Consider the following 14,505-nt stretch of genomic DNA (forward strand, 5'->3'; position numbering starts at 1 on the left):
TTAGCCTTTCCGATCGTCCATGTACGTCTGCGTGTGTGTGTCTGGCCGCTTCTGTCATGAAGCGGTCTTGTGGAAAAGTGCAAGCCAGTGATGAAGGGTGTATTGATTGGTGGGCCAGGCGCCTGCCGTATCGACTTGGCAGGAGGGTGATCCTTCAAGGCCTTCCTATTGGCACACTGAGTTAATCTGCTCATTCTGATCAATACCAGCTAACTAAAACTATCATTGCACAGCATCCCATGTCAGGGATTTGTTTGTCTGGTTTTTTATTGGTTTTATGCGTGTTTGTTTGTGTGTTTTATGGAGGTTGAGGGGATGATTTGTATCTTCGTGACGGGGAAAATGAAACCCAGAGCGTGGCTCTTTTGTGCTGGTAGTCAGGGGTGCTTTTTTTGTGCGCAAGTGTTATATGTTCGCTCCATGACTCACGGGCAGTAAAAGTTAGAGCACAGCACTGTGAGGTCATATAAACACTATAGTATGCTATTATAAATCCACAGTTTTATTTCCAGCCTGCCTCTGGCAAAGTGTGGCAACTTGGCAATGTGTTCACCATTGAGAAATGGCCTGAGTGGTGCCATTTAGTGTTGCTGACAGTGTACTCTTGCTCTGTTGAAATGGTGGTTTTCCTGCAACTAAAATGTCTTGAGAGCAAGATAAAATAAAAATGTGCTCCTGTTCTCCAACATCTCACTCCTGTTTTGCCTTCTGGTCTTGTCATGTACCTGTGCACAGTACTGCTGATGGTGTGTGCTGAAAATCTCGCTTTGTGTGCTGTACGTCCATCTCTTCACTTGTTCAGTGTTTCTGTGAGCAATTTTTTCTTCCCTGCTCTGTTTGCCCTCCTGCAGACCTAACATGGAGAAGACTGGTCAGGTCAGTGAATCTGGCTCCTCCACAGTTAAGCATGCCCTCAACCCTGAAAAACCCTTCATGCAAGTCCACTACCTCAAGGTGAGACTAATGTCGTAGTAGGAAGGTGGGAAATGAACAAAGAAAGGAGGGAATTAATGAAGACAAATAAAAGAACCAGATCCAATCAAAGTATCGAATAAACTTATAGTATCTCTTTGTTTTTTTAAAATTTCTGTGAGCTTTCTTGTTTGGTGCTTTAGACGTTTGTCTATAATTGATTGTTTGCATGTCTCACCCTTTGTCCAGGGCTACTTTCTCCTCAGGTTCTTGGCCAGTCAAGTGGGAGAGCAACAGTTTATTGAATTCTTCCAATTATTTGTGAAGAAATACCACGGCCATCTAATTTTGTCCCAGGTGAGGCTGGAAACATATCTCTGCTGCTACTTCAGAGGCTGCTGATAACATTTTAGCTCACGTGTGAACTATTTAATTCGACCCGTCTCTCCAGCACATTTGCTGCTTTTATAAATTATTGGGAGGCTGATGTAAACCTGATTGCCACATTGTTACAATAGCTTTCTCTCAAATTGATGATTGTACATCAACAGAGGCACATGTGTTTATTCTGGTGGGGCCACAAAGCTGAGTGATCCCACCTGGAACTGTGTGTGTGTGTGTTTGTGTGTGTGTGTGTGTGTGTGTGCATATGAGTTCCACCTGGCTCCTGTTACTTCAGTCGCAGATTGAGTCCTCCCACTAAATAGAGGAAGTAACATAAACACTGTTTGACCTTGTACTCTTGACTTAAGATCAGGTATGCCTTTCTCTTTTCTTTTTGTCTTCCTCCCACATCTACCTAAACGACTCCATTTCTGCTTGTCTTTTTTTTTTGTTCTGTTTTAAACAGGATTTCCTGCAAATGTTACTGATTAGCTTTCCCGGCATGGAAAGGTATGTTGTTTGCTATGAGAAATCTCTGCAGTGTAATTCATGAATAATGTAAAGATGCATTAAAACCAATTTGGTTTGTACTATAGCAGGAGTAGTCTTAGTTTCTAGTTGCAGACAAATATGAGATGCGGTTAAAGATTATTATTTTTTGTTTGTTTCAATGTAGCTTTTAAACTTTCAGTGGCAGATGTGATATGTTAATCGATTTCATGTGAAATGCGTTTGGTCCCACTGTGGAAATATGGCAAACTGAAGCATCCAACACCAGTTCTGTTAGGTGAACAGTCTCATTCACTCTCATATTCACTGAAGTGTAAAAGGATAACTGTTCCTCCTGCTCTCCTCCTCTCTAATTCTCTCTCACTCTCTCTGCACTCTCTTAATCATTCAACTTTCTTTTTCTGCCGATTGCCTCATTAACCTCTTCATGTGTCTTGTCCTGCTGTCCCACGTTTTCTTCCTTGTCTGTCATTCACATTATCAGCCCTTTCTTTTCTTACTCTTCTTTTCTCGAGCATCTATTTGTCGGCTCTCAGTGTTTTCTTTCTGCCTTCTCTGTCATGTGGAGTGTGCTGCTGCTGGACGAGAAGAGATTGATTGAATTAAACAGAGGGAGTTGGGCAGAGTCAATATTTGGATTTGATGCCTCTTTCAGTAAACAGCTCAGTGAAATAGAAGGGTTTAAGATTAGAATAGACAGTTGCTGCTCTGGGTCATGGCCAGTCTTTTCGTGATGTGAGGTCATGTATCCTTGGAACAGTGGCATGCAGGGACTTTTACAGAAAGGCAACCAGAGACAATCCCAAACCTCTCACTCCCTGACCCCAAGCACACACAGAAATCAAAAACATACCATGCGCATTGCCTGTATGCTGTATTGAGGAATTTTTCAAGCAATTCCTTTAGGAAACTAAGCAATAAAACACCTCATTGCACATAAAATTTTATTTTTGGACAAATTTTGCGTAAAGTATCAAAATTCAGAATAATTATTATGCAGAAAAATGTTTCCTATCAGTGTTAAATATCTTAAAAATACTGGTGCAGATGTTTAGTTGTTGAGCTCATTTTAAATACTTTATGTTCTGTTTAATATCCAGCATCATATTCTATAAATTATATATTTTGTAGTGGATATCCTTTCCTACATCTTGATAATAAAAAGTGTGTTAACATTTTGAGAGATTCAAAAGTAATTGACTGACAAGCAGTTTCATGGCCAGTACATCCCAGTTTCCTCTACAAATTAAGCAGATAAAAAATCTTTACTTTGTTTAATCAAAGTTTACTTTGCATTTGGATCTGTTCATTAGAACTTTCATGGTGAGGTACAAGGAGGTGTAGATGTAAATGAAGGTCATCATTGGGGTGAAATGCCAAAATAAGTTATTTTGATAGTTAAAGATCACACTGCACTGGCCAGTAGCACCCAAAGCCCTCAAAGACAGTGTAGGAAAGCTAAAGTGAGTGCACATTCTCTCCTTGGTTTAAAAAAAGAAGCCCTTCATAACGTCTATGCAAGTCAAGAACACTCTTGAGTAAGTAGGTATATCATTGTTAAAACCACCGATCCATTTTCTCTTGGAGCTGGAGCCCAGCTGCCATAGGACGAGAGGGAGGGTACATCTTGGACAGGTCACTGATCTGTTGCAGGGCTAACACGTAAAGCCACAACCAATTTAGAATCTCTGATTAATCTAAGATGCTGTGGGAGATAATGAGAGCAAACGTGCAAACATCAGAACATGTGAACTCCATATAGAAAGTCCTAGCTGCCTGGTGGAATTGAACCTAGTGTTGTCTTTTGTGTGGCAATGATGACAATGGAAACCACTTGTTACACTGACGACTAGACCTTTTTCAGAAAACATCTAAAAGAACAAATTAAACCAATATTAACTTGCACCAAAATGATGGGAAATAAAAAGTATGGAGAAAGTAAGAAAAATAGCTTATGATCCAAAGCGTATCACATCATCTGTCAAACATGTTGGAAGCAATGTTATAGCATAGGCATGTATGGCTGCCAGTGGTACTGAGTCACTAGTGTTTATTGATGGCTGCTGAGAGAAGTAGGAGGATGAATTCTGGAGTGTACAGGGTTATACTTTCTGCTAAGCTTCAACCAAATGCTGCAAAAACTTTACAGGACAAATGGAAAATGCCCCAAAACATTCTCCAAAAGCAACACAAGAGTTTATTAAGGCAAAGAATTGGATATTTTTTAATGGACAAGTCAGTTGCCTGGTTTCAACCCAGTAGAGCATGCTTTTCAGCTACTGAAGACAAAAATGAAGGCGAAGAGGCGCACAGACAAGCAGCAACTGACGGTGGCCACAGTAAAGGGCTAGCACAGCATCTCAAGGGAGGAAAAACAGCATTTGGCGACTTCCTGCGAATATTAAAACGGTCCTCACATTCAACATTTTCTAAGTGTATCACATTACTTTACAAAATGCAGTACTTTTGCTAAATCCTTTTAATTAAACTCTGCACTATTTTTTAAAATTTAAAATCCACAGTGGTGGTGTTCTGAGGCAAAATACAAAACATGTCATTGTCCAAAAACATATAGACTTAATTGTGAATTCTTACATGTCACTAAGAGGATGACTAATTAGTGAAACTAAAGTGAAGTTTACATTTTAGCGTCACAGAACGGAACGGGTAGATACATGCCTCATATGCTCTCGTGAGAGATGAAGCTTATTTCTCACTAGACCTATTATTAAGCATCACTTGATGAGTCATGTGGTATATTAAGTGTATTAACCTTTTGTTTGCCACACAAGAGAAGTATGCTGACATAATCCCATGTAATCCGACTTTGTGGGTTCTCACTGTTGGTGTGGCATATGTTTAGTCTCTAGACTCTGTCTATAATTTCAATCATGCCAAGAGTTTAAATGCGCTTGTGATGAAGTCGCTCATCACATTCTTAATCCTTGGTTTTTAAGCAAGTTGATGTTTTATTTGGAGTATTGCTTCTTCTAATATGCTTTAAAGTGTAGTTTCCCAATACACCACTCTTTTAATTTGCCTAGAAATGCACTAGATGAGCTCAGCTAGTGTGCGGGAGCGAGGAGCTCAGCCTCAACCCCGCAACAAAAAGCCAATTTAGTCACATGAGCAATGTTGAGAATTAGGTTGGTTGCTTGTTTTCAAGTTTGTCTCAAGGCAACAGATTGTTTTTGTGAGCATGTTATCTTTCTATAATTAACTTTGAGCTTAAACCACTGAGAATACATTTTGACTTTTACAAGTTGGAATAAGATTAAGGTGACTGAGCCTGATGAACTGAGTTTAAGATTACCTTAAATGGTCACTACAGGAGGTTAAACCCATTGTGACAATTATAATAGATTTACAAAATAGACCTATTTACATTCTGTGTCTGTTATTTTTCTCAACGTGTCCTTTTAGGGATAAGTTTGGAAAATGTGGGGGAGCCTGAATTGCATGTGTTTAATAAAGAAAAAATACTATCCAGAAATAAAAAATAAAAATGTTTCAGTGAAGGTATTACTGTATACTTACACTGCACTGAAACCTTCAGAGTAGCCAAGAGTGGAATTTTTTCTCTCTAAGCACAGGCGGGTAGGATTGATAGTGGGGTGAAGGGCATGCTATTTAGTTACTCTTCGACTCTTTGTGCACTTTGTGTGTATACTTGATGTATACTTTACTGTTTGCATAAATACACGAGGCTGAATGTGGGATGTTTGTTTGCATTCACATTTGTCTTTGCAAGTCAGCCCAGTCACTGTGTGTGTTCTCTGTATGGTGTTTGACTATTTCCACATGCAAACCATCCAATTTGGCCTCCTTTCAACTACTCAGACATGCATATACATAGACTCTTTTTTTTTTTTTTGCATGTCCATATGTATAACTCCAATTCATTGTCTGTGCATGCCTCTTTTCTTGCCCATGTATAGGAAGGTGGGTGTGCCCCTTTTTTGTTTAAGGTGTTGGCCTAAATCTCAAGTCTGCCATAACCCTAACAGTATTTTCCCAGAACGATGTTTTTACAGTGCGTCTTGGGCAATAACAGTCATTGCTGTAATAATAGGAATAATACTAACACTTGTGCCATTGTGTTCCAGAAAAGGCCTCACCCTCGGTGCTATTTATGCTGACTGGCTCGATCAGCCGGGAATTCCAAAGGTACGAAAAGTCCTTCAGTATTTTTTTTTTTTTTTTTGGCTGAGTTTAAAATAATTAAATACCAGTTTATGAAAAAAACAAGGCAATTCCTCACTTTTAAGCCTGACAGCTCTTTAAGTAGATAAAAACTGTGTTGGAATTTGTTCTTCATTGTAATGTTTAAGATAAATCAGTATTACTTAGGCTTCATTGTACACAATAATGCAGTAATTTAGTCTCACTAATTGTTGTAATTGTGCTTACAGGGTTGCAATTCCCAGTGCATTGTTTTTCTTGTAGTCCACTGAAGATTTCATTGTTTTAATGTTTTACAACCATTCTTACTACTCAGTAGTTAATGTTTACTTACTGTGGCAACAACCTGGCTGGCATTACCATGAACCGTAGAAAGACTGGTTCAATCCTGGTCACTCACAGGTTTGTGAAGTCCCATTTTGAAGCCCTGACTTTCACATTCTGGCAGCTGCCATCTTGGTTTTCTTTTAACCCCCAGATGTGTTTAGACAAGGTGACGGAGTTCTGAATTATGAGCAGCAGCCAGCAACATCCAGGAACCACTTTCCTCCATTGTCTCACGTCTAATGGAAGCTTCTCGTGTCGCATCTGCCACATTGGTTGTGTCGCATCCGGTATGGCATGACGCTACATCAGAAGAACAGCTTTAAAATGGCTACGCAGCAGGGAATATTATTAACTACTATAGTTTAAATTGTGTGCAATAATTCAGAAACCATTTGTTAAAAATGGCTTATATTTAAATTGGTTATAAAAGGTTATGTATATTAAGATTGTGACTGCTTTGCATTAAAGGTAGGTGCCAACCTTGCTCGGCTTCAACTAACAGAAGTTACTGAACTGAGCACCTTGTGCAGTTATTAACACCCTGACCTAGGAATGTGTACTCCACCAAGCAAGGTAGTTATACCCCCCCAAATAGTCATAATGCTAACCTTAGCTTTAACACAGGATTTCACAAACCAGTTTTTAACATCATGGTGGTCACATCCATCTTTAAGTTATATTTAGCCATTGCAAGACTGCTACTGTATCTTGGTGAGGTGAGCAGTCCTGCTTTATCTGCCCCCTCAAAGGGTTACAAATACTAGGATTGCTCAGACAATCAATCCACTCCAACAGCTTCTTCAATTCTGCCATCTCCATGGTTACAGATCTTAATTACCACTGTGCGTGTGTGCAGTTTTTAGTGTCTGTTCCTGTGTCTGGGAGCCTTCACCTTCTGGATGCGATGATGTAACTTGAGTCTTCCAGGGGCCTCTCAGGGTGGAAAGGACAGTGCGGAGGGAGTGCTCCGCTGTTTTTTCACACCCGATTGGGTGAAAGCTGATTGTTTTTGCAGAGGCTTTTTTTGTGTTTGATGTGCCAGTCAGATCGATGGCTAATAAGATCAGCCCGATCGATTGAAACCTTTCACAAATGCAAGTGCTTGTGCATTATGTACACTGGGCACAAACACATTTTTAAAATCTCTTTCTCCTCTCTGCCTCCTTTGCTCTTGAATGTGCTTGAATTGAAGAAAGGCAGGAAATGATTTGGCCTAATAATAAACAATGACATCCACCAATCCTGTGCTGAACGATGGAGAATGAGAAGGCCAGTGTCGGTTTATTTTAGACCTCAAGAGTTCCCATTGAGATTATGATGTAGCATGGAATATTTTGTTGATTCATTGATTCACCAGAGCTTTTAGCTCCTTCTTCTACTTAAACTACACCTACATGATAGTGTTTATTTTTTGTATTAATTACCAGTTGTCATATACTGATTTAAGTGCTGCTGATTTACCTAGTACATAATTGATGCTTTTTGATCTTCCTGGCAGGTATTAGATTTAGATTTCCTAAACCTAAAAATCTTTAAAAGAGCAAAATGAAACTCTGGGATTTGACAAAGAAAATAGTACCAATACCTAGAGCTCTGTCTTTGTAAAAATTTGCTCTCACACTTGTGCAATACAGCAACACGTATGTGTTTTGTAGCAATAAAACTTAATTAAGACAAATATCCTGAAGGTGTTCACCAAATAAGTTTGATTTTCAGTCTAATTTTTAAAATATATATAAAAATATAAAAAGGTATTTTTCCCTTCGTGGTTTAATTTTAATTTCTTAATGTTAATTTGTTTAATTTGTCTGAATTGTAATATTAGAAAAAAATAATCCGAGTACATATGAAATGGGGTTTTTAAATGATGATTTCATTTATTAAGGGAAAAAAGCTATCCAAACTTACATGAAAAAGTAATCGACCCCTAAACCTAATAACTAGTTGTGCCATCCTTGGCAGCAAAAACTGCAATTAGGTGTTTGTGATAACTGGCAGTGAGTCTTTCACATCACCGTGGATGAATTTCGGCCTACTCTTTTTTGCTGAATTGTTGCAGTTCAGCCACATCGGAGGGTTTTTTGAGTTTGAACAATCTGTTAAAGTTCAAGCTAATGATGCTTAATCGGATTTAAGTTCAGACTTTGACCATATATATGTGTAAATATATTCATTTATTTTTAACCATTCAGAGGTGTGTTTTGAATCATTGTCTAGTTCCATAATGAACTGATGGGCTCGACATTCTCTTTCAGGACTTTTTAGTAGAGAGCAGAATTAATGGATTTTTTTTTATCCTTGAATTGTGGCATGATGTGTTGCAGCTTGTAGCTAAGTCATTTTTTTTGTATTCAACAGGTCTCACAGTAATCAGGTCTCGGTGTGGGTCGTGAAATTAAACTCAGCTTTCCAAAAGTAGTTAATCCATCCTACAAACATCTTAAACATATGTGTGACAGATATGGGAAAAACTAAGAAATCAGGAATGTGGCAAATATTTTTTCACACAACTGAGCTTCATATTAACAAATCTGGATATAAATACACTTCCTCTAAACATATCCGGATGTGTCCAGATCCGGAGCTTTACAGTTGGAAAAACTGGATGTATTCACATTATTTATCAAATGAAAAGACTGCTGTGAAGAACTTTAAGTATATCCGTGCAAAGACATTTCAAGTAAAATATGGTTAAAGCAAAAATACCAAAGCATGAAAGGATCTGAGAAACAAAGACAGAGACGTCACCATTTACGAGTATGAAATGAATGAGAGGCACTTAAGAGGGAAAGAGATGCAACTTGTGAACTTCTACACGCAGTCAAATATCGATTCACTAAAGAGACTAGAGAGACACCACAGAGATGCAGGCGCAGGACGAGAGAGTTGGAGAGAGACAAAGGTCTTGCTATTCAGGGAATGGCAGTGGAGATCTAGGCAGCAAGAGTTATGTGTGGTATCCTGTTACACAATGGCAATTTAGTACTTCAACACTCACTACATTCTACACTACCCACTCTCAAAACCTCCCTCTCTCTGTACCTCTCTGTGTCTCTCCATCCTTGCCTTGTACACACACCTTCATGCTATTTCTGCTTGAGCAGCAGACACTTTTGTATAATACTTGTAGAGAACTACGCAGGCATCCAGTTATAGTATTGAACTTTGTGTGTGTGTGTGTGTGGCTATGGTAACGCTAATACCTGAAACACAGCGCGGCTCTGTGTGTGTGCGTGGGAACGTCTGTGGAGTGCATACCGTGGATTGAGGCTGAGGCGAATATCGTGTGTCGCTGCTGCCTGTGTGTGTGAGTGAGCTGTGTGACATTGTGAACACCTTGCTTCCACGCACTCCTGTCTGTCTCCTTCTTTTTCCCCACTCCACGTACACACCCGCAAGCACACGTGTACACATGGCATCATCGCTCTGGTGCGTGATTCACATCACTTGAGCAGCGGCTTTGCTGAGGGCTTAAATAAGGTGAGAGAGTAAGGGCTGTGGGTGCGTAGATGTTCGCTTGCATGAATGACTGCACATATATGTGTGCGTGTAATGGTGGAGGACTAAGGTGACTATCAGTCCTGTAGTTGCTTGTAAATCAGGTGATCCCCCCCCCCCTCCTTTTCGTACACCACCCCTTCCTCCTCTTTACTCCTTTCTCTCATCCTCCGGAGTCAAGTTGCGAGTTTCCGTCAGAGGAACAAGTGATAGCGCTCCCACCTCTTCCCTCTCCTCCCACCTCTCTTCTCTCTCCCTCCCCTTCCTGCTTTGCTCTCTCTCTCTCTCTCTCCTTCTCTGCCTCTGCAAAGCATTCCACTCTGTCCTGATCACTTGCCCCTGGCTCACTGCTTTCCCTTCTTCTCTCTCGTTCAGTGGCTGTATGAAAGGAGCGCCGTGTGGTCGCAGGCAAGGCTGGTGGAAGAAGTCAAAGCAGAGGTAGGCACTCTCTCTCTCTCTCTTTCTTTCCTCCTCTTCTTTCTTTCCCTGTCCCTTCCTCTCATCTTCAGGGAGTGGCAAGGAAGCACTCAGATTTTCAAATATTGCACCTTAGATTGCTTGATATGATTGTCACCTGATTCCCATCAGCCTCGTTTCCTTCGGTGTGTTACTCTGCCACTGTTTCTCTTTACTTGCTTTGTTTTTCTACCATCTGGTTGTGTCCTCCGCTTCACAGGGATTGATACCATCTCTTATCTCTACCTCTCTTGCACTCCCTTTACCTCTCTTTTTCTCATCTGCTCACTTTCGTTTCAGTCTCTCCCTCTGTCTGTCTCTGAGTGAAGTGCGGCACACAGCGCTCTACATCTGTTGCGTGTCATTCTGTGCAGCCTATCAGATTTCCCTTAAAGCTCTCATCTTGTTCTTAATTGCTTTGCCTATATTTTCCAGTTCTCCCAGTTGTATCTCTGTAAAAAGTAATTATTTGTATTTTAACTACCTTAAAACAGGAACTGTGCTTAAGCGACTGCGCTGTAGACGTGATTAATTTACTTTACATACTTTACATTTACTTTACATACTTTTTGGGAACTTGACTTTTCCTGTAGTCGTGTGTTTCTGTGAATTCATGTGGAACAAAAGGAACCAATGTTGGTAGATATGACTTTGGCCTTGATTGTGATTGGCTGTTGCACTCCAGGCTCTGTTACAACAACATACTTTCACTAGAACTCTTTTGTCTCAGCCACTTGTTTGGGTTGGAGCACGAGTGAGTGTGAGCCTGTGAGAAGGAAGGAGCTGTAGACTGTTATATATTATTGTGCCTGTCATGCTAATGGCTTGTTAACCTTACTTTTTTTCATGGAGATTTGATTTGGTTTACATTTACTTCTTGCTATTTACTCTTTTCTCTACTGTACACCCCTTCTTTCTCTCTCTCTCTGTCTGTGTCATCATTACACCCTGTCATAATTTCTTCTGCGGTTGTCCCCTTTTTTCCTGATTCTCCTTCACGCTCTCTTCCCTCTCACTCAAACCCTGCTACTTTGCTGTCTCCACTTGTCTACCTTTACACGCTCTTCTTTTTCCCGCCTTCATCCCCCCAATTCTCCCTCCTGCAGGTTGTAAAATGGATCCTCCTCAGTCAGAGTCATCACGGGAAGGGCAGAAAGCGGAAGAGAATGGAGCCCAAGGTGAACTACAAAGAGGTAGGAGGCACTCTGCTGTATTAAAAACTCCATCTACCTTCACTCTGCTCTACTTCTAACTCTTGGACATGTCCCCTAGCTTGTTTGAAAGCCTCTTTCATTCTAACCACCTTGATTTTTTTTTCTCCACTTAAAGTAGCTGATCGTTACAGTATTTCTTGTTTTTCTGAAAACACAATTATCCCTAATTCTGTTTATGTGTTACGTCTGTGAGGACAGTCTGCCCTGTACTTGTTTAAGTCTGTGTTTATGTTGTGTCCTCTGTCTACATATTTAACCTTTTAAGAGCTTGTATACATCACATAGCATGTGTGTGGCCTTGGTAAGTGTGTGTGCGTGTGTGTGGGTAGGTGTCTGTGTTTCTCTCAGGGAGGTGGACATCATTGCGCTTTTTTGACATTGAGGAGATACTTTCTGGAACTTTCCTTTGCAAACAGTTTTCTTCTCATTTACCAGCAAATAAAATAGTAAAAATTCCATTAAAAACAATCCAAAAATGATGCTTTAGCCCGTGTGAGTATGTGTAGTGTTAATTAGGAATCTCTGGAGACTGCTAATCCCCTCCACCCACTAATTGACACATGGACTTGCACACGCCTGCATCATTAATGAACACACACTGATCTATAAGCCACAGAGGGCCAGAAGTCATTAGCGAGAGTGGAGCAGCTTTTATATATCACTCGCAATATGTTCAGATGTTGTACACTGTAGGAAACATTTGCAAAGCTACTCATCTTTTTCTACAATGTATTTTATGTCATGAATAAATTAGGTGCCCCCGGAGTCTTTGAATAAAATTTTGGAGGAGGAAATAAAACACTGCTCTTTACATCCACTTTATTTCTAGGGTTTCACATTTTCTCTCTTTGTACTGCTGCTTCCAGTGAAAGCAGGGGTATACATATTTAAGGTGTGCTTAAAAGTTTATTTTAAATAAGATCTCATGTTGGAGCATGACCTTTTTTCTGGATTCAATTAGCTTCAGCTCCTTTCAATTCCTGTGTTGTAATTTGGAGCACACGTGAATGAAATGTCAGAGCGGTCCCTACCCCCACCCCCTCCTCCCTTCAACCCACCTGATACCTATCGTCTGGCTTATTTACAACATAAGCACACACATATATATACACAAATACACTTAGTTCTATGGGGCAGCAAAAGGGACTGTTCCTATGGGGTGGGGGCAGAGAGTGCTGAAATCAGCCTCACGAAAGAATAGCCAATTACTGTCCACTTGGCCGTGCACAATAGTGAGAAAGAGGAGGGAGGGACGGATGGACGGACGGACGGATGGAGCGAGGGAGCAGGGGGGATATAGGGGCAGGGGTGTGGGAGGTCAGCGTTTGAAGTTACACCATAAAAGCCATCCTGAAAGGAAACACTGAGTGACCCCTCCCCCCCAATCCATCCACTCCTCTCCCCTCTCTCCCCTGCGGCCTGGCCCTCTCCTCTTCTCCTCCCCTGCATCTCCCTCCCCTCCCTTTGTTTCAGCGAACAGAGTGCCCCATGGACCAACCAGGTGTATTTTATATTACTCCTTCATGTACTTCAAACGCCAAACAGCCCAATTTCTCCTCACCCCCTCTCCTCTTGATCTACTACTCCTTCTTTCCTTTTCCCTCCATCTATCAGCCTGTTGTAAGGCTATAAATCACCTTGCAGATCTGATCAGCAAAGGTAAAGAGAAAAACCAAAGGTAGGAGCATAAAACGGCAGAGACGGGAAGGCAAGAGAGGACTGACTTAAATAGCTGAGGCTATGATTGGATCATTAGATGGAAAATTGTAAACCCTTGATATCACTATTTTGAATTCTGTATCTCCTGTGGTTTATTTTGGATCAATTCAGCTGAAACTTAAACTTAAAATAGATCTAAGCCACAAAATGATGAGCTTCAGTGGAAAATGACAAAGGGAGGGGAAATGGGAGATGCTACTTGAGACAAGAGGGGGCATAGGTGATGGCATGACTGTACAGACAGAGGACAGCCACGGGAATAAAAGGTTAAAAGAAAAAGTAGAGGACAAGGGGAAAACAAATTGGTAAAACAGGATTTTTGGACCTCAAGCTGGCGCTAGACTAGCGGTGGATTAGAGGTTGATGATTGTGGAATCCAGTACGGTAATGAATCCGCTGCAGACATTTGAGGAAATGAGGACCAGAGTGGATATTTGAAAAGATGAAGCACACATGTGTGGATACATATGCAGCATTGGTCAGTTGTTGTAGAGGTGGTTAGGAAGAAAGAGAAGAAAAAGTGAGGGGGGCAAGAGAAAAAGTAGGATATTTAGTGGGGAGGAATCAGGCTGAGCTAGTGTTTAGCACTAATGACATCAGGGATGATTAGGGAATATACACACATTTACGCACCGACACAAACCTATAGGTTCATAAAGTGCATGAGCCAGACACCCCCTGCAGAGCAGCCCGAGATCTGGTCAATTTAATAGAGCCAAAGTTTATTACCAACTTCCCCTCGTCTTTGTTTCTGTGTAACGTTATTGATTTACAAGCATCTCGGTGTGCACGCCGAGCATTTTCCTTGTCCACACGTGTAAGTTGCGCGCGCACGTCTGATATGTGTGCATGTGTCCAGCGTGCGTGGAGAGGTCTGAAGAGGGATATTAGTCACGCCCGTGTGGTAATGGGCCTCATTTTGCTCTCATTTTCATCTGTGGTCTCCGTAATGAGGGGGTCCATCTGCCCCTGCTGATCAAGACAGGAAACCCTGTAGGGGAATTTTGTGAATAACTGGAGATCTTGGCCAACTAGTTTGGCAAAAATCTGCTTGCCTGTTCTGATTGTGCAGTTAGTAATTTGTAATTGATGGTACTTTATCATCAACTAGCTTCCATGTTAAATAGCTGGGAAATGGTCAGTGGGCATCGTAACAGACCAAAGCTTATCCTAAAACCTCAGTGCAGCCTTGTTAGCTGTATGGAACTGCATGGAAAAAGTGGCTTGTGGAAATTTCTTGTGGGTTTAATGGCAGGCGAGTTACAATAACATTTTAAAACTCCTATAATGGGGTTAAATTAAA

At 40.9% G+C, this 14,505-nt stretch overlaps 1 protein-coding gene across 5 annotated transcripts in view; it reads left to right on the forward strand.

The window, feature by feature from the left end:
• The window catches only part of aopep (aminopeptidase O (putative)), a 92,158-nt gene that overhangs the window by 41,581 nt on the left and 36,072 nt on the right, over nucleotides 1–14,505 (forward strand). For all 5 annotated transcript variants that reach the window (XM_080893639.1, XM_080893642.1, XM_080893643.1 and 2 more), the window contains 6 exons: nucleotides 852–954; nucleotides 1,162–1,269; nucleotides 1,763–1,806; nucleotides 5,913–5,973; nucleotides 10,189–10,251; nucleotides 11,376–11,462. In XM_080893639.1, the coding sequence (XP_080749765.1) occupies nucleotides 852–954; nucleotides 1,162–1,269; nucleotides 1,763–1,806; nucleotides 5,913–5,973; nucleotides 10,189–10,251; nucleotides 11,376–11,462 (466 nt within the window). The remainder of the gene's footprint in view (nucleotides 1–851; nucleotides 955–1,161; nucleotides 1,270–1,762; nucleotides 1,807–5,912; nucleotides 5,974–10,188; nucleotides 10,252–11,375; nucleotides 11,463–14,505) is intronic.

This window comes from Rhamphochromis sp. 'chilingali' (assembly GCF_963969265.1).
Source record: "Rhamphochromis sp. 'chilingali' genome assembly, chromosome: 10".
NCBI classification, from domain to species: Eukaryota; Metazoa; Chordata; class Actinopteri; order Cichliformes; family Cichlidae; genus Rhamphochromis; species Rhamphochromis sp. 'chilingali'.